This window comes from Eumetopias jubatus, unplaced genomic scaffold (assembly GCF_037043125.1).
Source record: "Eumetopias jubatus isolate StellerSeaLion01/CBP00866 unplaced genomic scaffold, mEumJub1_p1.0 scaffold_10, whole genome shotgun sequence".
NCBI lineage: Eukaryota > Metazoa > Chordata > Mammalia > Carnivora > Otariidae > Eumetopias > Eumetopias jubatus.
The window spans coordinates 98,389,540-98,415,595 of record NW_028274816.1 but is presented as its reverse complement, the minus strand read 5'-3'; the positions used below and the strand labels follow the sequence as shown (position 1 = coordinate 98,415,595).

Here is a 26,056-nt window from a genome sequence, read left to right as displayed (position 1 = left end):
GTCTTCCAAGGACCCCAGCTGCGCCCTGCTGGGGCTGCTGCGTTTCACTGGCCCCAAACGGTTCATCCATAACATCCAAATGGGACTGCGGGCACTGCTTCTGACCCGAGCTGGAGGCCGGGCCTGAACCCCTCGTGGAGGAGAAAGTGACCTGGCTCCGCGAGCAGGAAATGCAACTGGCCGCTGGTGTCAGTTGCAGGAAATGCAAAGGCAGCAGGAGGTCCCGATACCGATCTGATCCCTGACAAAAGACTCAAATGACACTCAGCTCGGTCCCCCGGCGCCGCCCGCAGCCAGACCTTCGAGCCTCAGCGGACCCTTCTGCGCGCCTCTCGGACACCCGGGAAGCGACCTCCCGCCGCCGGGGTCGAGTGGCTGGCAGGCTCGCCGGCTCCGGAGGCTGGAGGCTGGGAGGGGCTGCATTTCCCAACCCCCCTCCGAGACCCTCGGATCCTGTCCTGCCCGAGCGAGGCTTCTGGAAACATCCGTGTGCTTTCTACTCTCGATTTCTCACGCGCCCAAGTCCAAAGGGGTCACGGTCCCCCGAGAGACAAGGAGCCACCCATCAATGCCCACGCCAACCCGGCACCACGTGAACGCCCCCGTCAAAGCCCCAGCTTCTTCAACCTGGCTGGCGGGGGCGGGGGGGGGGCGCCGCAGCGGTCCCGGGCCAGCAGAGGGTCCAACGTGCCACCCCCCCCCAAGTTCCCACTGTGTCCGGGGCGCGGGCTTTGCCCAAGTTTGCTGGGCGATGCCCTTCCCGGAGCCCGACTCGTGGGCCGGGCGGGAGGGGCGCGTGATTGACAGGCTGAACTACAGACTCATCTCTTACCTTAGGCCGCGGGCGCTGATTGGCTGCTCGCTGACATCCTCAAACCCGGCTGCTCCGCGCTGGGCTCGGGAGGGGGGCGGCTGCGGGTGGAGGTGCGCTTCTGACAAGCCCGAAAGTCATTTCCAATCTCAAGTGGACTTTGTTCCAACTATTGGGGGCGTCGCTCCCCCTCTTCATGGTCGCGGGCAAACTTCCTCCTCGGCGCCGCTTCTAATGGAGCCCCACCTGCTCGGGCTGCTCCTCGGCCTCCTGCTCTGTGGCACCAGGGTCCTCGCCGGCTACCCAATTTGGTGGTAAGACTCGCCTCTTGTCTGCCCGCGGCCCGATTTCTCCGCCGAGTTCCGGGGAGGTGGGGGGCGCCGGCGGGGGGTGGGCTGCAGCTCCTTTCTCCTTGCCTCCCTCCAGCCCCCCACTCGCCCACCCCTCCTGGATTTTCTGCTGGTGTCGCCTTCAGAATCCAACTCCTGGCTTTTCTGATAATCACCATTTTCCCTGCTACTCGCTGCAGAGGCTGGAGGACTTTTCCCGGCTCGGATGGTCTCTGATTCTTAAATCCTCACCCTCTACCCGTCCCCATCTGGGGGGCCCGAAGACCCTCCATTTGCTTGCAGTTGGGTTTCTGGAAATCCAGAGCTGTCCCTGGGGCCCAGCCACTCCTCTTCTCCATTTTGGGGTCTTCATGGGCAAAATCATCCTGTTTCTTCATTGCCACCCCCATCTCCGCCGGCGCCTCCATCAAGAGATTTCCCCCACAATAACCCCCTTTTGCCTTCATATTTCAGACCCCAATGGCTTCAGGGACCCCTGGGGCAGGGGAGCGGGCGGGGGGTGGGTGGATTTCATCAGATTCTCCCCACTCTGCTCTAGATTAATCTTGAGCCTCAGAAGTGAATATGGTATTTGCTGATCCGAGATGCCATTGAATTCAGATTTTATTCATTTCTTGTTTGTCCATCCTGGCAAAAGGGGGGCTCTTTGAAAATGTAGTTGTTTGGGAGGGGGTGGGTTTGTTCTTTAACCAAAAACCCAATTCTCCATGTCAAATTCGTTCCTTTTGGAAAACCGAGGACCGAGGAGAAAGGGAGAGAGGGAAAGGAGAATTCTGTCCCCGAGAAATGCGGATACAAAAGACATTTTTAGTAAATAAGGCTGAAACCAGGCGCGGTGTTTGGGGGGGGTGTGCGTGTATGGGGGGGACTGACCGAGGAATAAACAGCCCTTTGGGAGCCCCAGTTCCAGGGAGTCCCCTTGTTTTCCAAGCAGCCCCACTGCCCCCCGGCAGGTCCCAGAGGCCAGAGGGGAAAGACACACTGAAACCAGTTCTCTAAATTATACCCCGCCTGTCCTCAGTCTCCAGCCCCCTGCATTCCGGAAAACTTTAATTAAAGAATCTTACCCTCCTGGACGTAGGAGAGCCTCGGCCCGGGGGGTGGGAGGTGAGAAGGAAGAATTTGGGTTCCGTGAGTAAGAAGAGGGCCTGTGGCCCCTGAGCTGAAAGTCAGGGAGGAAGGCCACCAGGGCGCGGTGCCCCCTGCGCGTCCCCCTTTCCCTGACTCGCCACCCCCTCCCCAGGCCAAGCTAGGGGGAGCAGAGCCAGCATGGTTCCGGGGCCACACCCTGAGTCTGCCTCCAGTTGTTTGGGGGCCAGGAGGGGGGCAGGAGCAAGGCATGGCCAAGGGTCTGTGTGCAGAGGGTACTGAGAGTTGCTCCCAGGACATACACCCAAGGGAAAGTCTTCTGCCCAGCCCACCCTTCCCGCGGCTTTGGGCTGGCCTGGGGCCTCCGGTACATAAAGAAGTCCAAGGGGTGGCTGGGGCAGACCGAGATTCCAGGTCGGGGGCTCTGCCTGTTGGGGGAAGACCGCTGCCTTTCCAGCCCTTTCTGACCCTCTTTCCATCCCTGGGCCAAGGCCATGCTGTTCTTTACCTTCATGGGGACTGGTGGGGGAGGGTATGGAGAGAAGGCTTGGAGCCCCACAGGCTGCAGGGGTGACGAAGAGGCCAGGTCCCCTACCCTATTAACTGGAGGAGGGCACTTCCCGGGGGGGGGGGGCAGTGTCTGTGGGGAAGGGTTGTGGGGGGTGGGGTGGGAGTCTGGTGTGTAATGGTGTGTTGGGGAGCATCTAGATAGCAAGATGTTGGAAAAACCTGGAAAGCCAGGACATCGATGTGTCCAATGCTGGACACATGGCTTGTTTGGGGGCTGGCGGGGGGCGGGGGGAGACAGGGATGCTGCTTTGTCTGAGCCGGGAAGAGGGTGTGTGTGTGTGTGTGTGTGTGTGTGTGTGTGTGTGTGTGTGTGTGTGTTCTAGGTCTGTGATCATAAGAGATGTCAACCGTACACGAGTGTGTTTCTGCATGTGGAAGAGTCCGTGCCTGCACCTGGGCCACCATGGATGTAAACTCACGTGAGATGGGGGATCCGTGGCTGTGACAGGGTGTGCTGCGTCTCTATACACAGTGTCAGCAAGTGGCTGATGCTAGGATGTGTGTGTATGTGTGTGTGAGGCAGAGGAAGTCTAGAAGTGTCTATGCCCACGTAAAGGTCAGCCCCTGTGTATGCTTGTGACACTATGCATGACTGTTCATGACTGGGCATGCGAGTGGTGTGTGTGTGTGTGTGTCTGTGCGCGCGCGCGCGTGTGTGCATGCGTGTGCGCGCATGCCTTCGTGACGGTGTCAGGGGAAAGCCCCACAGCTGTCTTTGTGCATGGATATCAGTGCTCATGGCCATGACCTGATTGTGCTTGTAAGTAGGAGTGTGAGGCTGTGTCTGGGTCCGCCTGGGACCCTGTCCTCAAGTGCCAGTGACTGGTGGGGCCCAGGGTTGTGGATACGTTTACAGACCTCTCACTTACGGGTGTGAGTGACATCCTGAGCTTGGGTGCTTGGTGGGCGTCCGTGGTCCTGGAGGGGCAGTCCAGCAGGAGACAAAGGTCTAACAAGGAAACTGCGAAGGGCCCGGCTGACCTAGGGTCCCGGGCTGGGGCAGTGTCGGGGCAGGGGACAGAGCCCTTCTTGGCATGAGCTCATCCTGTCTGCCTGAGGACAGCGGTCAGCATCCCTCCCCTCTTAGGCCGTTTGTCTTTGGTCTTGGAGCTGGGGTGGAAGGGAAGGCACCTTCTTAGAGCTGGGGCTGGGCCTGGGACGGGGATGGTAGAGTGGACAGGCCTCGGATTCCTGTTCCCGCTCTGCCTTGAGGGCAGTCGGTCAGATTCCAGCTCTTTCAGCACTGGATCCCAGCACAGCCTGCCCTCTTTAGCCCACCCAGCTCACACATTCCCCAGGAGGGATTTACAGGGGCAGTGGTTTAGCTGGGATTGCTGTCCCTGCCACCTCTCAAGAGAGGCCCCTTCAACCCCCAGGGGCCGGTGCTGCTCGGGCCCCAGCCCCGAGAGAAGGCAGCCCAGAAAGTAGAGCCATTAGGGCCTCAGATGGAGGCTCAGGGAAGGAAGAGATGGGCTCCAGGCATTCCCAGCCAGGTAGGGGTAGAGTGGGGACAGGAAGCCGTGACAGCCGCACTGATTTCTGTAATTCTCGTCAGTCCCAGTTAGCGCCTGCTGGAGGAACTTGTCTTTCTTCTCCTTCTTGGGGGAAAAAAGAACTCCCTTATTAGGGCCCATCCTAGGGCCTGCTACATTCCAGAGACAGAGGCCCCGATGGAAGGGGCCTACGCTGGGGGTCGGGAGCCCACCCTGCCTCTGTGTGACCCACCCACTTGGGGCTCTGCTTCCTCTTAACGCTCGAGCTTCCCCAGCCTGTCCTGCCTCACAGCTTGGGTGAAAGTGTTCTGCAGAAGTCAAGGGCAGTGAGCTGGGAAATAAGACACCTGAGTTCTCTTTCCACCACCCTGGGACCCATTCCCCCACTCCAGCGGCTGCCCCAAGCGCTGCCTCAGTTTCCCTCTCTGTCAGATGTCATGCTGCCTCCCCCACTCACTCCCACCTCCACCCGCCTTTCAGAGGCTTGTGAACATGTTCAGTCAAACCCCGTGGGGGTCAGTGGGCTGGGCCCAAGGAGGCACCTGGAGACTGCGGGGGAGGAAGGCCCCAGGCCAGGTGTTAACACTTGTAACAGGCAGGAATTACAGCTGGCTGGGGCTGGGGCTGGGGCTGGCGAGGAGCTGAGCTGGCTGGAGGCTGTTGATCCCACAGACAGACAGACAGACAGACAGATGGGCAGATCGGATGGCCAGGCTTGAACCGGGTGGTCTCCCTTCCAGGGCAGGCCTTTCCCTGGGGGGATTTTGGGGGGTGGTGGAAATTAATCCAGGTCTCTTGGAAGTGAGTTAACAACCCTCCTGCCCACCCCACCCCCATTGTGGGTGGGGCTTGCTGTCCAAGGGAAGCAAATTTGGTGGCGGATCTGTTTGTATTCTTATTATGGGACCACATTTTGTTTAAAACAAACACAAAAACAGGTCAAATGTTATAATACTACCAGGAGCCTGGAACTGAGTTATTTTCTTGGAAGAACCTGCTTTAGCATAGGGGAAAAGGCATGGGGGAAGGGGCAGCAGTCAGGGAAAGTTCTCCCCGAATCTCAGAACATTTTTCAACAGCTCTGGGGCCAAGAGGTGAGTGATGGGTGGAGTCTGGGCTCTGAGCATCACTCACACCCCAGGGATCTTGAGGGCCCTGGGTCTGAGTTCTGGCTAGTAGGAAGACCTGGGAGTGGGGGGTGGGTCAAAAGAGTCAGGTGCCAAGTTCTTTAGTGGACACTCTCCCTCCCCACAGCTTTCCCAGTGACAAACCCAGCCAGCCCCCAGCAGCCCCCACACTCTGCTATCTGGGTGCATGCTCAGTAACTGATGACGGTGGAGAAACTGAGGCAGACGGGGAGGGGGGGCTAGGTGGAAGTCCCCAAAGAGTAGACTCAGCCAAGCGAGCATCTCTAAGTCGCCTCACTACAGAACTGAATGTTAAAAAGACCTGAATGGGACTTGGACAGACCAAAAATTGAGAAGATAGTGTGGCCAGTTGAGAAGGTGATCTGGACACGAAGTAGGGGGAAGGAGCTATGACCTTAGGGTTTTCTCTAGACTTTGAATAGGTCTGCGTGGGAGACAAGGAGCTTGGGGTCAGGGCAAGAGAGGTGAGTTTTCTCAGAGGAGGATGGAGCTAACTGACTTTTCTGGGGAGAGTGGGATCCCTTCTACCCCTTGGAGTTCCCAGGGCTATGACAGGGACTGATACAGTGCTGCGAAGGGGCGGCCCGGGTGCCACTCTCCCCCCGTGCCCTCCCCACACCCCACCCCGCCGCTGCCCACTCAGACATTCAGGGCCTGGCTCAGGCAGCCTAGCCCCTGACTTCCAACGGCCCCACCCGCCCTCAGCCCCAGAGCTGGCTGCCCACTGCTGCCAGGCCAGCCTGCGTGCACCCCGGGCCACACTGCCCCCCAAACCAGCAGCCAGGCTCACATTCACATCTGGCTCTTTCACATACTACCTGGATAACCTAGGGCAAGTTAACCTCCCTGAACCTCAGTTTCTCCGTTTCTTAAAATGAGAATAGTGATCGCTTCTGCCTCATAGGGTTGTAGAGAAGGTTCAATGAACGATGCATATAAAGCTCTTAGAACAATGCCCAGCTTACGGAAACCACTAGGTGAATGTTAGTTACTCACACCTCCTGTCTGCAAGCGATTTTGACCCCTTTAAGTCCTAGATCAAAACTTGCCTCTTGGGGCGCCTGGGTGGCTCAGCCGTTAAGTGTCTGCCTTCAGCTCAGGTCATGGTCCCGGGGTCCTGGGATCGAGCCCCGCATCGGGCTCCCTGCTCGGCGGAGAGCCTGCTTCTCCCTGTCTCGCTCCCCCTGCTTGTGTTCCCTCTCTCGCTCTCTTTCTGTCAAATAAATAAATAAAATCTTTAAAAAAAAAAAAAACTTGCCTCTTCCAAGAAGCCCTCCCGGGTTGGCTCACCTGGCCCTGCTTTCTTGTCTTCTGAGGCCAGCTTGCCCCATTATCCTTGGCACTGGTGACCATGAGCCTGTAGCTTTATTCTTGTTTTTAAGTTTATTTGTTTATTTATTTTTTTAGTAATTGCTACACCCAACATGGGGCTCGAACTCACCATCCCAAGATCAAGAGTCCAACGCTCGCTCTTCCTACTGAGCCAGTCAGGTGCCCTGACTGTAGCTTTATTCTTAACTTGACGGAATTAGGCCAGGTAAACGTACCCTCGGCTCTCTGCTTGCCCAGGAAGGGTAGGGCGGGAGGGCACTGGAGCCCGCCCTAACCCTCCTCCCACCCCACAGTTTGTGAGGCTCTTGCGGCCACTGCCATTTCCAGCTGGGACCTGGAGCCACCTGGGGCTGGGCCTGGGAGGGGTGGGGGGAGGCAGGCGCAGAGGGGGCGTGGCCCTGGGGCCGCCTGGACCAGCCCGAGCACAGAAGTTGCTCCTCCAGGAGCCGAGAGATGATTCAGAAGGTGATTTATAGACGGAAGGCAGAAAGCTTGGCTCCTGGCAGAGGCCTGCTGCTTAATTACATTCTTGGGGGGGAGGTATGAGCGGTGCGGCGGCATGGGATCGACTTTTACCCCCCTCCCCCTCCAGGCCTGTCCCCATCACTGCCCACACTCCAAGTACGGTCACTCTTTCTCCTGCTGCCAGAAGAAGGAATTCCCTCTCCTCAACGAGAGACTAGGCCAGGAGAGCAGGAAGAGCGGTGGGGGCTGGAGGAAGTGGAGAAGAAGGGAAGAGACCAGAGTTCTACCTCCTGGGACTCCTCCAGGGGAGTCTGGCCTACAGAGGGGGCTGGGAAGCAGGACCGCCTGGAAGGAGGATGGGTACCTCTCTTCTCTGCTTCTGGGCAGGTGAATCCATAACCCACCCTGGGAAAAGGCTTTCTAGAATCTTCCTGGAGGTGGCAACTCCACACTTGCCCTTCAGCGTCCTATCCTACCACTGCTTCTGGATCCTTCCTTCAAGTATGTTGCTTTTATGTTTGGTTGTCAGTGGGCCACGGGCTGGGGACTAGGGACCAGGTTCTGTGCTCGGAGGTTGAAACCCAGTTCTTTAGTGCCAGACAGCCTGTGTGATGCCGGCACAAGGGCTGCCTTAGATCCAGAGGGTTCTCCAGGGGCAGGGGCAGGCTTGTATCAGAGGGAGAGGAACTTTCCTATCCTCAGGTTAAACCAGTGTCTCAGAGAGTCCCCTCAATTCACCTGCTTAAGCTACAAAATCACTTCTGCACTGTTGACAAGCAACCCCACTCTGTTCAGTTACTTGCTGTGGTGACATCTGGATCCCCTCTGTGAACGCTGACCCATGTGGCAACCTGACATCTCTCGGCTGCTGCTTGGTTCCCGTGTAGTCTCATCGCGGCTTTGAAACCCAAAACCCCGCCACTAGTTCTGGAGGCTAGAAAGGTGTGTGGGGGGCGGGGGGGAGGGTAGCCTAGGCCAATAGAGTCTATTTATCTGTTTGCAGCTTGGCGTGTACAGCCGGGAGGGGTTGGCAGGGGTCAGGATGGGGACACTAGACAGCTCTCTGGTTCCCCCTGAGGCGGGCCTTCTCAAAATGGCCTCATTATGTGTGTGGAGTGAATTCCAGAAATGTCAGGCACACCCAAACATCCAGGGGAAGGATGGAGACGCAGAGGTGTGCTGGGAGACAAGAGGGGGCAGTGTGGGGTGGCGGGAGGTTTCTGGCCAGTGAGTTAGGGGTCCTGAGCCCTGGCTCTGCCCCTACTTGGGGTGTGACATTAGGCAAGTCCCTTCACTGTTTGGGACCTCAATAAAAGGGGACTCGGGCAAGTGGCTGGCCTTGGACTTCCAGCTCTGAGATTTCGATCCTGGCTTCTGGTCACCCAGCGATTTGGACTAGCTGCCTGGTAGAGGGGGGCGGTCACCGAGAGCTGACCTCGGGGCAGGGTGGGGAGTGCCGAGCACAAAGCTTTGTCCTCAAACAGCTGTGAGGTCCTGGATGAGTCTCATCACTTCCCAGGCCTCGGTTTTCTCATCTGCAACGTGGGTGATGATGATGCCGTCACTTGCCCTGCTCAGCTGCAGAGCTGTCCAGAGCTTGAGAAGCAATCATCTTGATGAGGCGGGTTGAGAAGCGGTGTGTTCTTTCCAGAGAAATTAGCGTCGTTGCTGGTCCTACCAGAAAAGAGGGGTAGGAGTCGTCCCCTGGTCAGAGGGTGCTAAGCATGGACCCAGCAGGACTCTCTGAGCCTCTGAGCTTGAGGAGCTGGTCTTTTCAGCAGAGGAGGAAGGAATGGGCTGACAGAGGCATCATGGGGCTCAGTGGGGAGCACCCAAGGGAGGGGCAGAGGTTGAGGCCACGCGGCCACAGGACATGCCCATGTTCACAGTGCACAGCCCACGGCATGGGAGCCCTCCCGACCTAATGCAGAGACCAGAGGCCTGACCTGCGCTCAGCCAGGCACAGAGCAGGGTTTCTAAGGAGGGACACACAAGGAAGGCGGTGTGGGTGGAGGTGAGGTGGGGTAAGGGTAAAGGGCCGGGAGCCGGAAGGGGCTTTTCCGAGGCCTGTGGTCATCAGAAAATCCTAATTGCCTATACAAGGACTTGCAAACTGGCAGACCATTCACTCAAGCTAGGTTGGAAAACCAGGGAGGACTGGGTGTGTGTGTGTGCGTGCGTGCGTGCGTGCGTGTGTGTGTGCGTGCGCGCGCGCACGTGCACCTGCATATGTGTGTTGGGGGTGGTCAGCGGGATGGGAGCAACAGGACCAAGCACCCAGTCTCTTCGGAGGGCCCTTGTGTGAAATCTGCCCCTGGGCACAGAGTCCCCACTTATCTGCCAGAGCCAGCCAGGCCAGCAAGACGAACCAATCTCTCCTCGCAGGGCCATTGGGAATGCACATAGGGGCTTGTGGCAGTGCGTGCGACCAAGCATCCTGCCTCCTGTCCAGCTCCTCACCACTTATCTTCCTAACTGGGATTTCTGAGAGCCTCTCCCCGGCTCTAAAACCTCCCATGGCTCCCCACTTCTTGTCTGGCACCGAGGCTCCCTAGGACTGGGCCTCTACCCACCTGTTCAGTAGTACTTTCAGAAACCCCCAAGAACCTCCCAATTCCTCTGGGGCTGCTCATGGAGCACCTCACCACCTCCTCTCTCCCTTTCCCGCGTTCAACTGTTGAAATTCCACTTTGCCTCGGACCCAGATCAAAGTCCTCTTCCTTTGGGAAGCCCTTCTAGATTTCCAAAGCCATGCCCCCTAAGCAGGGAATATGTCATCACTCCCTCTTCCTTTCCCCCACTAGCCGACATGCCATACGTTCTCACTGCCTTCTACCATGGGCTTTGGGTGTCTTATTTTCCTCCTAGACTACAGATGCCCCCAAAAGGGAGAACCAGGGTTTTAGTCCCTTGTAACTCCCCTCTGCGCCCCACCCCAAATCCCCGCCAGTGCCCAGCATAAAGCAGAGGTCAGTAAGTACACAACGCTGTGCTGTATGTGACACACGTGTAAAGGCACAGGTGTCGTGAGCAGACAGAATGGATACAAACCCTACCCCACCCCCGGCGTAACACGAGGCTCCGAACATGTTGTTTCTGCCCGACTTTGAAAGGTGCCGGACCTGGTTCCCCTGGACCAGCGGTCAGCCTGCCCTGCTCAGCTCAGGTCCCCTTGGCTCAGGCCACGTGACTGACAGCCCTGAACTGTGGAGGGTTCTCAGGAGGATGGGAGCCCAGGCCTGAGCAGGCTGCTGTCTGAGCCTCGTCCCTCGAGTCTCAGTTCCCCTGGGTTTTGATTTTCCATCCCAGCTCCATTTGCAAACATTTCCCCTCTGTATTCTGCCACCCCCCGCCCCCGCCCCACCATGCTCGCCAGCTCACACTATACTTGAGAGCCTAAGTCTTTAGTTTTAAACTCCCATTTAGTGAGACTTGTTTCTCCACCCAGGATTAGGTGAGTGTGTTTGTTGGTGGTCTCTCTGTACTGGTCCCTATACACATGTCGTGGGCTTCTAAAACCAACCTCACCCCATTCTGCAGATGAGGATTCAGGTCACACATGCTGTACTCTGAATCCACATCCTGGTGGGCCCAAAGCTTTATCTTTCCACCACCATTCAGGCTCAGAAGTGGACTTCTTATTTGGGGCAAGCATGTACTTATTCATGTTCTGCCTTATTCCCCAAAGGATGGCTTTGAGGCAAGAGTACATGTGACCTTCAACTTGCAAGCTGCTGCTTTGGGTTTATTGATACTATTTCTGAAACTCTGGGAGGTCCCTTATTCGGGGATAGGTGCAAGTCCCTGGAGAACTTTCCACACGTCCTCAAGCTGGGCTAGTCGGATGCCAGCAGCAGAGGTCACGTGACTAGGATGTTGCCCCTTGGACGGGCGCAGCGTCCTGGGCAAATCCGTGTGTTCTCACCCGTGAAACAGGAAGGAGGTGGGGTAAGGGGCCTCTTGCATTACTTCCAGCTCTAAGTTTTGTCCTATTTAGTCCCTTCTGCTCCTTCACAAGAGCTATCATATCATACACAATACCTATCACGCCGTACCAGAAAGCAACCAGACTGGATCTTTCTCACCCAAATCCATTCTGGAGTTAGTGTACCTGAGACAGCTGATCCTTTTTTTTTTCTTTTTTTTTTTTTTACCGGTTCTTTACCATTCAATATTCAGCTTTATTCCTCCCTGAGAACGAGCATCTCTCCTTTTCAGATAAAGTAGGTTTCCCTTTACGCCCTGGCTGTTAGGAAACCCAGCGTCAAACTTGAAGTTCTGTCCTGGCACCTCTGTTGATCTTGACTTGGCATATTTGTCTTCTCCTTCACCTTGATCCTGATTTTCTGTTTTCATGTTATTATTTAATCCCATGTGTTTTGTATTATAAGCTCCTTGAGGGCAGGCACTATCTTGCCCACCACTGTATTCTCTCTGCCTGGCAAGTACAGAGTCGATGCTCAATAAACACTTGTTGTCTTTGGAATATATCTTGGCGGTCAAATCCTTTCTGGAAAGAAGCAAGGCACACATAAATTTTTTTTTGAATGTTGGTTTATGGGGTACCTGGGTGGCTCAGTCGTTAAGCGTCTGCCTTCAGCTCAGGTCATGATCCCAGGGTCCTGAGATCGAGCCCCGCATCGGGCTCCCTGCTCAGCGGGAAGCCTGCCTCTCCCTCTCCTGCTCCCCCTGCTTATGTTCCCTCTCTTGTTGTCTCTCTCTGTCAAATAAATAAATAAAATCTTTTTTAAAAAAATCTTGCTTTATCAGGGAGCTGGGTTGCTAGAATTCCAATCAGTTTCTATTTCTTTACATCTGCTCCCCCTCCATCCCAAGTCTACTAAAGCCTTGTCTTTGGGTAAGCCACCATCTTTTCTTCTGTCTGTGATCTGCTTCATTTGAAACTTGAAGTTGGTACATAACCTTCCTCTTGGGAAGCTCTCGTTTCCGGCCAATATTTGCAGTTTACCCTTTCTCTGGCTCCCTTCACATCTGGTTCTTCCCCCCTTCCCTTGTGCTGGGAGCCAGCCGGTGCCATGGCCGCCATTCCGCAGGTGACAGAATGCCCTCAGAGCATCTACCTTGTCTCGGCAGCTGGGATGCTCCCACTCCTCAGCAAACATTGCGAGCACTGCTGTCACTATAAGGCACAGTGGGAAGGTAGAGCAGAGGGAAGCCCAAGGTCATGTGGGGATGAGCACCAGGGTACCCTCACTGCCAGCCAGGCCTTTCCCATTGGCAATACCGTAGGGGGGCACTGGCTTGGCCTGGAAGGTGCCAAGCCCCCAGCCATCGATAGAGCTCCAAGGAGGGACAGACCTCACCCATCTGCCAACAAGGTGTCCTCAACTCCTCACCTCCTCTGCTTCTGCCCTGGAGCAGCACCTCTGGAGACCACCCTACTCAACCCTTCAGTTTAGAAAAGAGAATGCCTGGCCACAGGCTGGTGGTCCTCTGTCTTGACTGAAGCTTCGGCAGGGAGGAGAGATTCTGGACCTACCTCAGCAGTCAGTAAGGAGGGAGTCAGGGACGTCGGCACCGTCCTTGCAGCTAAAGCAGCGCCATGAGTCTAGCACCTTCATCCCTGTTTTGTCCGTGAGAAAATCGAGGCTGCCAGAGGCTAAGTAAGGAGCTGGGAAGCGAGTAGCGGTGGAGCGGGGCGGGGGGGGGGGGGGGGGGAACAGGTCATGGCCAGCCGATACTTCATCGTGTCTGGTGTGTGCTGAGGAAACACAGCAAGCACTTTAACTCATCCCAGCCCCCCCAACGACCTCAGGATGAAGATACTCCTGTTATCCCCGTTCCACAGTTGAGGAAACTGAGGCCCCAAGAGAGGCGCTGCCTTGCCCAACGCCGCACAGTTGGCCAGCCCAGGAGGGGCCACCACAGCCCAAACTGCCCGAAGCCAGGCCTGCCAGTGACACCACAGTACATCCTGTCGGCCGGGAAGTTCCTTCTTAGGTCTGACTGCAGTCTTTCCTGACTCAGTCCAAGCCCAGACTCTCTGGTTTGTCCTCTTGGGGACATGAGCTTCACTGTGGATTTCCAGTTCACCTCCAGTTCAGGGGTACATTTCTCCCTGAGTCTTCCCTTCTCCAGAACCATCCTCCCCTGATGACCCAGTCTCCTGCATGCCTTTAACCACCTCACTCTCCCTCTTCTGATGATCTCTCTCTCCAGCTTCTCTAGGTCCTTTTGCAAGTGCCGTGACCCACAGACTGCTTTGAGACCAGGGAGCAGGGGTCCTGCCAGACCCTTCCACTTAGAGGGCTCCACTCTGTGGGTCTTAAGGCTGCAGGGCATTGGGTCCAGGGTCCCAGCAGTCATACCCACCCAGAGCGCACACTCCCCAGGCCTCAGCCTATGCTCTGGGTCCTCAAGCCCCTGGAGTTTCTTGCCCAAATGGCTGTGAGCCTGCTTCTGGGCTGTGCAGACCTCTGTCTGGGTTTTATCCCGTCAGGGCGGGTCATGCTGCCGGTGTGGGTGCCCCTGGGCCCAAGAGGTAGTCAGGGGCGGTCATTTGCAGGGTTGTGGATGGAGCCTGGAGGTTCCATTGGGGTGTCCAGTATGGGATGGAACAGGGATGGGCAGACAGCAGGCTGGGGGCTGGCTCTCCCCTTGTCACTGTTCTTTCTTTTTTAAAAAATTACTTATTTAAGGGTGCCTGGGTGGCTCAGTTGGTTAAGCGACTACCTTCGGCTCAGGTCGTGATCCTGGAGTCCTGGGATCGAGTCCCACATCGGGCTCCCTGCTCGGCGGGGAGTCTGCTTCTCCCTCTGACCCTCCCCCCTCTCATGCTCTCTCTCTATCTCATTCTCTCTCTCAAATAAATAAATAAAATCTTTAAAAAAATTACTTATTTTTTGCACTTGCAAAAGGACCTAGAGAAGCTGGAGAGAGAGATCATCAGAAGAGGGAGAGTGAGGTGGTTAAAGGCATACAGGAGACTGGGTAATCTCTACACCCAACGTGGGGCTTGAACTCACAACCCCGAGATCAAGAGTTGTACGCTCTTCCCACTGAACCAGCCAGGCGCCCCCCGCCCCACTCCGATATCATTTTTCTAGCATAAACCTCTGTGGAGAACCCAGCCTCTCAGGGGGTGAGCAAGGAAGAGAGAATGACTTTTTAATTTATTATTGAAGCATACATATAAGAAAGTACCTAAGATCAAAGTGTATAGCTCCCTGGGTTGACTGGGACATACCCTGTTTAAGTTTGTTACCCTGCCCGGAAACCTTTACGCGTCGGGCAGTGGTAGATGAGTCTCTGCTTGTCTTCTCACCCAGGCCCTGTGAACGCCCCAGCCGGGCCCCAGCACTTGGGCAGGAAACGGGGCTCGCCCAGGGCCACACCAGCACCGAATCTGGAAGAAGGCTTGCTTTCTCCGACTTTGCCGTGTCTTCCATCTCTCCCTTAGCAGGTTACCTACGCTTCTAGCTCCTTCACGGGCTGGGGTCACCTCGCACCTTCAAGTCCCTGGTTGTTAAGCTGGAACATTGTCTTGCCCATCCTCGGCCTCAAAGTTCCTCCCTGTGTGGTGGGATTTGTCATTTTTAAATGGCCCGATTAGAAGACATGCAGTGGGGCAGCTCTGCGGTTCCCTCCTCCCTGGCGTGGCCCGTGATGCCCTGTGCAGCCCAGCCCTGCCCCAACTCCCCGCCCTAGCTTGTGGCCTACTCCCGCCTCCTCCCCAGGACCTACTCTTCCCTGCATGGGGAAGAGCGGGGGCTTGGGAAACAGCAGTCCTGGGCTCTAGATGGTTCTGCCTTTGGTACCTGGATGGCCCGAACTCTCCGAGTCTCCGTTTTCTCTGTAAGACACGGGCCACTCTAAGGAGTAAAGGACATAACAGGTGTGAGACTTCTTATAGGCTCTGGTGTCCACACATGTTGCTGTCCTTAATCTTGTTTTATGGTCTCTGTTGTTCTTTGACTACCTCCTATCTCCAGACCTCTGTGCTTGCCCTTGCCTTCCCTTGGAATGACCCCTATAAACTTGTGTGCAGTCTTTGAGGCCCAGTTCAGGTGACATGTTCTCTGTGTAGCCTTCCCTGGGCACCGGCCCCTGCTCAGCCCCTTCCGGTGGGAGCGCTTTCATGGACTAGCCCGGGAGCCCCCTTCGGGCAGGACCAGTCCCTGGTCAGCTTTGTATCCACGTCTCCAAGCATAGCGGGGGGCACACAGAGGGGCCTTTAAGACGAGTCATGGGATGAAGGGACACTGCTGAGAAGTCTTTCAGCCCCAGCTAGATGCTTATAGCCTCCATGAGGTCCTCCTGGGAAGAGCTGCGGGCACTTGTCACGTATCTTCTTGGGTTCTTTGTTAGCTCTTCATGTGCATCTGCCCAGCCTTCCCAACTAGAGAGTCAGCCCTTTGAGAGCAGGAGTCCCCTTAGATGGCCTCGTCTCTCCAGTGAGCCTTATGTATCGCCCTGAATAATGCAAGAGCACAACTGGTAATTATGGTGGTGGGTTGGCTGATGAACCAGGCTCCTTCCCAAGGAACCGCACATCCAGGCTCAGCTGGTTCCCACTCTCTGGGACAGGGTTTTCCCTCACTGTGTGATGCCTCAGAGGGTCCAGCTCTGAGCTTCTAAGTCTCTGTGCTGAAGGGCAGCCTAGTGTTCCAGAAAGAGGGGTCAGATCTGCCGTAGTGTGAATCTCAGATGTGCTACTTAATAGTTCTGGAACTTTGGGTAGTTTCTTAAAAATATCTGAATCTCAGTTTGTTCATCTGAAAAATGGGGGTAAAAATTCTGATCTCAGGGCAGTTTTTTTTTTTTTTAGATATTTTATTTATTTATTTGAGAGAGAGAGAGCATGAGTCGGCGGGGGGTGGGGGCGGGGAGGAGCAGAGGGAGAGGGAGAAGCAGACTCCCTGCTGAATAGGGAGCCCAATGTGGGGCTCGATCCCAGGACCCTGGAATCATGACCTGAACAGAGGCTTATCTGACTGAGCCACCCAGGCGTCCCTTGAGGATGAAATGAAACAACACACAGGAACTGAGTTAAAGGTGAGTACCGAGTAAGTCAAGGATGTTCTGAAGGTCATTCCAATGTAGCAAGGGTTATAAAATTATCCCAGGCCAGGATTTGTACAACAAAAAGATCTGATTTCCTTCCAAAACAGAAAAGGCCACACTCAGGGAAAACCATATGCTTTATGTTGTTTGGTCCCAACTAATTAACCTGTTTGAAGAAAGAAGTGGGTGATGTCCTGGTGCGCTATTCAGCCAAAATATCACAAAGGCCTCCAGCTCTTTGGAAGGGAAGGATAAATCAAATGTGGAAGCTGTCTGTTTTTACTGGGGTTCCAAGGACTGGTCTGTGTAGGTTTCATAGGGCCCTAGTTAATGGCTTAGATGCTCGCCCTTTCAGTGTCTCTCTCTCTCTCTCTCTCTCTCTCTCTCAAATAAGTAAATCTAAATAAAATAAAATACAGTTTTCCCAGCTAAGAATGCCTAGACAATATAAATTTTATTTTGCTTATTTTTAACCATTATAAAAATGGTGTTACGCTGAATGTGGTCTTTGCTCCCTCTACATTATGTTTCTAAATTTCAAGCTATGTTGTTGGGTATTACTGGAGCTCTTTCATTCTCACAGCTGTGTAATAGCCAATCGAGCGAATGTACCACACTTGCCAACTCCAGCTCATGCCGATGTACCAGTGTCTCAGGGCGCACACGGGGGACAGGAGCTCCTGGGTGTGCCTATTGCAGGGTGTGCGAACGTTCCCCTTTGCGAGTTGACCCCAAGCTTTTCAAAGTTAAGTGGTGCCCATTTCCACTCTCATCTCTGCTCTACACCTTCGCTGACACTTGGAATCGACTGACTTCATCTTTCTCAATCTGGCAGCTACAAAATGGGATCTGTGGTCTTCATTTGCAGAGATGGGGCTGTTTTTAAGGTCCGAGTGCTGGGCGAAGCGGAGGCAGGGCAGGGACCCAGGTGTTCATGTCGACACATAAGACGTGCATTTGGAAGAACATATGGCCCATGGCTGGGGTGTCTGGTGGAAATCCTCGACTTTGGCTTTCAGTCCTTCACACTCCTCACATTCTTTGCCTAAGGGCCAGAGGGCATCACTGGCATTTGGTGACGGGGGCAAACTGGCTGATGAAAACCTTTCTTCTCTGCCTCACCTCTCCATCTGCACCACCTCTCCTCCTTTCTGCTCCTCAGATGCACCCTCCTGGGCCGTGGACCCCTGCCCACTTTCCAGAAACAATGCCACTCCTCCCAGGGAGTCCCACCCCGGCAGCCCCCCTCCCCAGACCAAGGGTGCATGTCTCCCCGGCCCTCTCCTGCCTGAGCAACAGCAGTAACATCTCCCAGGTGCCACATCAGGGAAGACCAGAAGGTGACCCTTTCCCCTAAATCTTGATCCAAATGCTGGGGTTCCTTCCTTCTGAAAGAAACGCTGTGAGCTCCTCAGCACGCCTGGGAAACCAGATGGGGCAGCTGTGTCCTTCTGGAATCTCTGTCCTCACAAGCTTGGCCTTGCCCACCCTCCCTCCCCACCCCCCAGGGAGACTCCTCACTTCCTTGGGCTTTTACTATAAAGATAAAGGGGTCTTAGCATCCCTTCCCCGACTGGAAAACTCTTTCCCATCCCTCCTTCACCTGGCCATAACCTTCCCAGGAGTTTTCAAAATCCAGCTCAGAACTGTCATCTTCCTGGGCACTTTCCCAGCCTACCTGCGTTGCTCCTGGCTCTCCTGCGCGCACTGGGGCCAGAGCAGGACTTGGTAGGTGGGTGGATGCGCTTCTTACACCAGTCCCAAATAATCCTGCTGAGTAGGGCTTCTGGGGTCAATGGAGTTTGAGAAGTGCCACCTGCTACTTCCAGCCTCTTGGTGTTTATGGTGCTCGTTAGCATATTAACATTCATTAGCATATTAGCAAGGGCAGCCCTGCAGGGATGACCCTGGTCTTCATTTGTTTGGTTTGTGTCCCCAAAGTATTTAACTTGGCAGCCCTTCCTCCCCCAATAACAGCCATTACCTATTTGGAAAATGTGATCTAGAGGATTCTCCCGCTCCTTTCATAGGTCACTGTATCCTTGTGGTCTTATTCTCAGCAGTCAGGCTGTGATTCCTCTGACTTTTGATTTTTTATTTCATTTTAAAGTTTTTTTATTTATTTATTTTAGTAATCTCTATACCCGACGTGGGGCTCAAACTCACGGCGCCAAGATTAAGCGTCGCACATTCTTCCGACTGAGCCAGCCAGGCGCCCCCTCCTCTGACTTTTAAAAATCATCCTTTGTGAACTAGTTCAGTCCCGAGCATCCTGTTGCAGAGGGGCTTGAATGGAATGAATACACACTTTCATGAATGAATGAATGAATGAATGAATGAATGAAAATCAGTCATTCGTTTGGTCATCCACTTAGATCCCCTCTTCTGGGAAGCAGTTGAAAATGGCCTGGCCCTGGTACCCTGGGGCTGCGTCAGACCCTCTCCACAGTGGAGTGAATCACTGTCCCTCATTAGGCGCCGGTGATTTTCTTCTCAGGCATCTGTCTTGCAGGGACCACGTCACGCTCACCTCTCCATATTCCCATAAGTGGGTACACAGTCCCTGGTTCCTGAATGGCGTCTCTCCTCTGACTCCTTCCCGAGGGATCTAGAACACTGTGGTTAAGCCTGCAGGCTCTGGAGCCAGGGTAAATGCGTCTGTAACTACCCGGGTAATCTCCGCACCTTCAGTCTCCCTATCCAAAGGGGGGTGATGATCGTAGTACCTTCCTTACAAGGTTGTTAGGGGACTCGGTGAGTTAATCATACGCGGGAAGCACATGAGACATGCCTGGCGCGGAGAACGGGTTGGCCACTGCTGGCACTCGTAACAAGAGGGACCACCGTTCCTTGTGCCAGGGACAGTCATGAGACCGATTTACCCACATTGTCTCAACAACTCCTCCCTCCAGTCTCTTTGAAGGAGTGGACAGTTATAGTTTTCCAATCAGGAAGTGGAGTCCTCCCAAGCGGACCCGGAGACTGGGCAGCTCCTCTCCCTCCTCACCTACAGTGACCCCACTGAGCACCTGATCAGCTTTTTTATCCTCTGTCCTTCCCCCAAAGATGGCAATCCATGGCACCGTATGGGGGGATTTTAAGTGCATGGTGTACCCAAGACAGAGTATAAGTGGGTGAGAATGAGTTCTTGGAGAGGCCTGGGGATTGCCATCACCTTCGTGGTAGACCCAGGAACACAAAGCTATTGAGGCAGGACTCTGCGAATGCACAGGAGAAAAATCACCTGTGAATCAGCAACGCTGCAGAACCGGCAGAGAGCCTGGAAGTCGGCTTGGTATCGCCGCCCATGGCACTGTGCCCGGGGCCCTGTGTGAGCCCAGGAAATGTTTGCAGGCGGGACATCTGTGGTCGCTTTTATCCGAGCAGGTTATCCAGGTGAAACAGATGGTTATAAGAGGGCATCAGACTTGGGGCGGGGGGGGGCATCCCGGACTTTCTGAGGTGAACATGCTGGAATCCCTTTCCACACGCGCCAGCTGGCCTTCTCAGGCCCTGTAGGCTGACTCCATTCTTCTCCACCTAAGAGGAGGGCCCCAGGAGTCAGGGGGTTGACGGTCCTCTCTTCTCCACGGTGGCCAGGGCTTTATTCCAGCATCGTCCCTGGTCTGGCCATACCACAGAAGTGAGATGTGGGGGGCTTGAGGGAAGGGCTAATTCGGGGACGTGACTGTAGGAGGTTTAAGATGCACACGCCACAGGCTGTTCATCTTGGAGAAGAGAAGGTTGGGGGCTGCATTCCAGGCAGAGGAGCAGCTACTCTCTCAGCCCCTGAGGAGAGGCCACGAGGACCAAAATGGCAGCTCAGAGGGATGGGGGTGAGGTAAATAGAGAGATTTCCCATCAACTGTCATGAGGCAAAGGCACCCATGAGTGGGAGCAGCCGGCAAGGCTGGCAGAGAGACTGAGAGAAGGGGGGCTGCGAATTTTCCAGCCTGGAAAGATGAGGGAATTCCCAGGAATCTATGGACTGATGGGTCTATCAAAAGCTTGACTAGTGTTGAGAATCGGGTAAGGTGTTAAATTTGGATGTTTCTCTTCTCCATGGTGGCACAGTGTGTTCTGTGAACAGAAGAGAACCAGAATTCTGTGAAGACGTGGAAGAACCCCTACCTGTGGTTGGTTGAGTTCTTTGGCTCCTCAGCCCCATGGGATCCCAGCTGAACTCCCAAACTGGGGCTACAGAGCCGGAGGGTGTGAACACTGGGTCTTACTGCCTCCTCTGGGCCTCCGTTTTGTGCCAGACAGACCCCCCCCCAAATTCCTTCCAGCTCTGACACGCTTCTTTCGGGGGGAACAGCCCCGGTCCCCACTTCACTGCCTACAGGATCTAAACTCATCAGCTGGGACCTCAGGCCCTGACTCCTTCCCTCTTTGCTCCTTGGGTTTTGATGTTTTTGAGTCACACCAACGTCCCAAAAGTGCCGTTCCTCATCCTTCTCTCTCAGGGCATCAAAATCCACCTCGGAGCATACCCCTCTGAAGTCCTGGGGATTACCTGTCCCCCAGTGCCACCCCGTGTCCTCTCCTTCACTTGGCCCCCCATCTCCACCAGAACGATTTGTAAGCCGGCTGGTCTCCTTGCTCACGTCCTCTGCTCTTGTGCATGTGGCCTACTCATTAGATTGTACCCTCCTCCGGGTTAAGGGCCATGATGGTGTCCTGTGCCCAGTTGAGTGTAGAGCACACAGTGGGTGCCAAATAAATGCATTCTGCTCGAATGATCTGGTTGTCACCAGAGGGTGGGATCTAGACAAGAGTAGCAGACTAGCAACAGCACAGCATTTGGTCAAACCTACCTTCACTCACTGGTCCCCTGTCTGAGGCTCAGCTTCCTTATTTGTCAAGTGGAGACCGTGTGTTTCTCTCAGGACTCTTGAGAGAATTAACCAAGTTCCTTGTGTGGGGAAAATGCTTTGCAAACTGGAAGGTGCTGGAACGTGTGTCATCTACCCTGAGCCCTCTTGGATGCCTCCTGGGAGAGGTCCTGAACTCATATGTCCCGTCTCACACACACATCCCTCCAGCCCTCAGATAGAGGTCTCCTCCCCACGGCGGGGGAGGGGGGGAACGCTTTGAGTGTCAGGCTAGCCCTTTCCGGGATACAGACAAGTAGACCTCGAGTGTGGAAGATCCATGACAACATTCAAAAGGAAAAAGATCAATAGGCAGAGGCCTCCGCGTTTAAGTTTACAGCCCTGTAAATCCCGAGAGCAGCCTGAGTGGCCGGCTCGACCTGAGTCTTTCCTTCCCCTCCTCTTCCAGCTCCCTGCAGACTCTGTCCCAAGAAATGTGTCCCCTTCACTGCTTTATTAGGCATCTTGGTGGCACCATTTCCTAGTGGTGCGACCCCAGACAAGCGTGCTCAGCGTCTCTGAACCCGTGTTTGTCACCTGTCAAAGGGGGAAAATTATAACCTCAGAGAGTTCTTTGGCAAATGAAAAGATATATTCCACGTAACGTGTTTTTCCGTGGCTCCTGGCACGAGCCGGGCTCCATAAACGTGAGCTGTCATTATTCATCCTCATCACCACGCGGAGCGCCAGGGTAAATTTGGTTGCCTCACTACCTTACTTACAGAATTCAGTAAATTATTTCCTCATGACCTCATTAGGCACTCTCGACCCCAATAAATACACCCTGCATTCTCTTTCTACCGTTGGGTATACACCGGGATAAGGCATCCCCCTTTATTTCATTTATTTCATTTTTGATGAAATGATGCTTTGACATTTTCCACGCATGCCGAAGGCACGTTACACACACACATCCTATTTGTAGAGACCTTTTTTTTTTTACTTTACATGTTTGCTATGTGTGTGTGAGTGTGTGCATGTGTGTGTATGTGTGTGAGTGTGATGTGTGATTTTATCTTTTCTGCCTTACGTGTGTTTCTTCCTGGAAGAAATTCCTACTTTTGTCACGAATGTGACTAGAACAGCAGACTGAGAATACCGAAATTTCCCGTGGCGCCGGCACTTACGTGGGGTTGCGCGTGGTCTGGGGGGATGGCAGGGTGTAGGCAGTGAGCAGGGGTGACGCGGCAGGAGGTGAGGACAGACCCAGAGGAGGGGAGTAAGACCTCTACCCATGGACTTGTCGAGAAAAAGCATTTCCAGGGAGAGATGAGTGGGGAACTCGAAGTCCTAGACTATATAGCTGTGGGCATGAACCCAGGAAGGCATGGACCCCCGCTGGGAGAAGGCCTTAGGACCTTGAACCCCAGGAGTGTTTGTTGGTGTCCTGCACCTCTGCAGAGGAGGTTCGCCTGGCTCACACCATTCACACCACGGCAAGGCGGAGAAAAGTAAGTCGAGAATCAGGAAGGAGGGGAAGTGAGAGCAGGAGACACCAGAGGACAGGGGGACCGAAAGCTTGGAAGGGGGTCACCAGATAAAAGCATTAGGCTGTAGGGGGAAGTGATTTCTCTTCAAATAGACTTCGTATCTTGTCTTTTTGCCGCGTACATTATAGCGTGTGTTTTGTAAGGTACATAAAATCTGAGCGTGGTGGCCGGCCGGCCAGTGGTTTAGACCCAAGTGTGTGTGTGTGTGTCAGTGGCCAGGCCCACCCAAACACTTTTGACTGAGGTGCTGCTGCTGGGCCAAATAAGGTTTGCCCCCTTCGCTGTGAAGAGGAGATTGGTTGAGAGCCCAGGAGAGGGAGGTTGAGGGAGGGCTCCTTTCACTAGAGGAAGGCAGGCAACACCTGTGGCTGGAAAGAAGGGACTAATTCTGGGAGCAAGAGGTGGGGCCCCTGAGGATGGATAGCAGGGAGGGAGGGGGAGCACCCCCTCCCACCACCACCCTGGGCGGGCTCTGAGCCTTGTCTGTGACCTAGGACAGTCTGCACCCTGCCTCTTCCCCTTCGCGTGGGATGGCACAGAGGAGCGGGGGCACCCGGACCTGTTCAATCTGTTTCTCTGGCGGTGGGGCCCAGGCACCAGCCGCTGTCAGCACCCCCCGGGGCCATCTGACACGCAGCCAGCGTTGAGAAGCAGTGACCCACCCCTCTGAGTGCTGGAACGTTTAAAGAGGTCCTGCAGAGGTCTGTGGTGGCCCCCGGAATACAGCTCTTAACAGGTGCTGAATAGATGTTTGCAAAACCCAGGCTAACGCCTGCGGCAAGGAGCCCTTGAGCAGAAAGCCCAGAGGGAGGAAGCGTAAGGACCTGGCGGCAGCACTCAGGGCTGGTGGGTTTGGGGGGGCGCAGAGGAAGATGCTGAGGCTCGCTCTGGCTGCTTCGCCTGCAGATGGGGAATGGGACGAGAGGGAGGGGCAGCCACCGCTTTGAACTTGCGTAGAGCCTCCCTAAACGGAGTGGGCAAGTCCAGGTGCAGCGCAGGGCTGTTCCACCTGCGCGTGCTCGGAGCCGTGGGAGGACCCGGCGCCCAGGACGCGCTCCTGGGAATGAGGTGGAAATACCCACCTTGAACGCCAAGGAGCGAGTGGCGCCCCCCCCCCCACCCCAGAGCCCAGTGGCTGCGCAGCACCGCCCCCATCCCAGGCCCCTGTCTACCCGCCCGCCCCCCCCCCCGCCGCCGCCGGCAACGCCCCGCCCAGCCCTGTGCCCTGTGCAGTTGTGGCCAGAAGTCCCGATGTGGTGGGAGTTTTTATTGTTATTGTTCCTTCCAAGTTTTATTATGAAAATTGTGAATCCGGGGCGCCTGGGTGGCTCAGTTGGTTAAGCGACTGCCTTCGGCTCAGGTCATGATCCTGGAGTCCCGGGACCCAGTCCGGCGTCGGGCTCCCTGCTCAGCGGGGGGTCTGCTTCTCCCTCTGACCCTCTTCCCTCTCGTGCTGTCTCTCATTCTGTCTCTCTCTCAAATAAATAAAAAATTAAAAATTAAAAAAATTAAAAAAAAAGAAAAGAAAATTGTGAATCCGAAAAACAGAAAAAAATAGTACAAGGAGCACACATATGCACACCTCCTAGTCACATTTTGCCATAGTTGCCCTACCCCTTACCGCCCCCCCCCAACTACCTCCGCCCCCAGTTTGGCTTGGTTTGTTCTGCTGCACCATTTCAAAGTATGGATAGTCATCATGACTCTTTTTCACCGTTGTATTTCCAAAATATAAGGATAACCCCTATGACCATATACCATTATCCCACTTAACAAAATTAATGAATCCTTTTTAAAAAAAATTTCATTTATTTATTTGAGAGCGAGAGAGAGAGCATGAGTAGGGGGAGGGACAGAGCGAGAAGCAGGCTCTCTGCTGAGCAGGGAGCCCGTCGTGGGGCTCCATCCCAGGCAGACGCTTAACCGACTGAGTCACCCAAACGTCCCTAATCATGATTCCTAATGATTCGGACTTCCCCAGTTATCCTCACAATGCCTTCGTGGCTAGGATTTTCAAACTAGGCTCCAATTATTTGATTGTTATGTCTCTTTAAGTTTATTTTAATCTCAAGCAACCCCCCCCCCCCCAGCACACACGCTTTTTTAAAATGACAGGAGATTCTGGGAAGTTTAGTCCTGTAGCTCTGTGTACTGTCCCACATTCTTAATTCGTCTAGTTGCTTCCCCGTCGTGTCATTTGGTTTGTTCCTCTGTCCTTCGTGCTTCCTGGCAGCTGACAGTTCTCAAAGCCTGGGGAGATTCAGGTTAAACCTCTTTGACCAGAGAACTTCCTACGGGAGGCCAGGTACCTCACGTTGCATCATTTCATACCGCGCTCTTGTCACGCTCTGGGGGAGGTTTTTAATGATCCAGTTTTCTGGACTCCTCCCCAGAAAGTCTGATTCAGCAGGGCTGGCTGTGGGTCCCAGGTGTCTGTATTTTTCAAAACCACCACCAGCAATCTGGGCGCCGTAGTGCCACGGTCTGTACCCCAGACTAGCCGCAGCTAGCTGATAAAAGTTTGTCCCCCGTCCTCTGGAAGGTGGTGAAGACCTCGAGAGCCCAGCCTTCGCCAGTGTGTGATCAGTGCTATCGGGGGTGAGGCAGGGTGGGTGGGCATCTGGGCCCCAGCAGGGGAGGAGCGTGGGGCTTCCGGGGGCAGCTCCCTGGCTCAGCTGGGAGTTCTTGCAAGACCAGAGGTGCCCCCCACCACTTCTCTGTGCTCCCAGCACCCGGCACAGGGCTTGGCCCGGCATACATGTTTGTTGAATGAAGATACACACCAAGCCCATGGCTTGCAGAGGAGCAAGGAGGGCTGCTGTGAGGAGGAATTCCCAGCCAAGTGGTTCTCCTTTCCGTGGTCCCTCCTGGGCCTCTTCCTAGGAGTCAAACAAAGGATTTCTGGATGGTAGAGACCGCAGCTGCGTAATAAGTCCCAGAGAGCCAGTAGGGCCACCCTCTGCCCTCAGCTTGGCCTGCTGGTGGCCTGCCGGAGCTGAGGAGGTGAGGAGAATGTCTGGGCTAGTCAGGTGGAGCGCTCCGGGTGCCTGGGGGGAACCAGACACTCTGCCCTTCGTACAAAAATGAGTGAAGTAATTCATCCTCTCAAAAAACTCGGTTTTAGTGGAGAAACAGAGTCAATGGACAATTCAGTGGGATGTGTTTAAGGCTCCCCTCGGGTATATATAAGAACTGGGAAATATCCAGAGGGAGCAGTTCAAACTGGACCATTAAGAAGGGGGTTTTAAAATCAAACCCTGATGGCTGAATAGAAGTCCAAAGTGAACAAGAGGGCTAGGCAGGCTCTGTCTTGTCTTTTACTGGAACTGGCTTGAAGGGTAAAGGAGTGTGCGAACCCAGAAAAATCCTGGCCTGGGGACCAGCAGACGTGGTGGCTTCTCAGAACAAGC

General features: G+C 54.7%; 1 protein-coding gene across 1 annotated transcript in view; it reads left to right on the top strand.

Moving 5' to 3' along the window:
- The first annotated feature begins 1,045 nt into the window (after positions 1-1,045).
- WNT3 (Wnt family member 3) overlaps positions 1,046-26,056 on the top strand; it is a 46,758-nt gene continuing 21,747 nt past the window's right edge. Inside the window, exon 1 of the mRNA XM_028087534.2 lies at positions 1,046-1,125. Coding sequence (XP_027943335.1) covers positions 1,046-1,125 — 80 coding nt within the window. The remainder of the gene's footprint in view (positions 1,126-26,056) is intronic.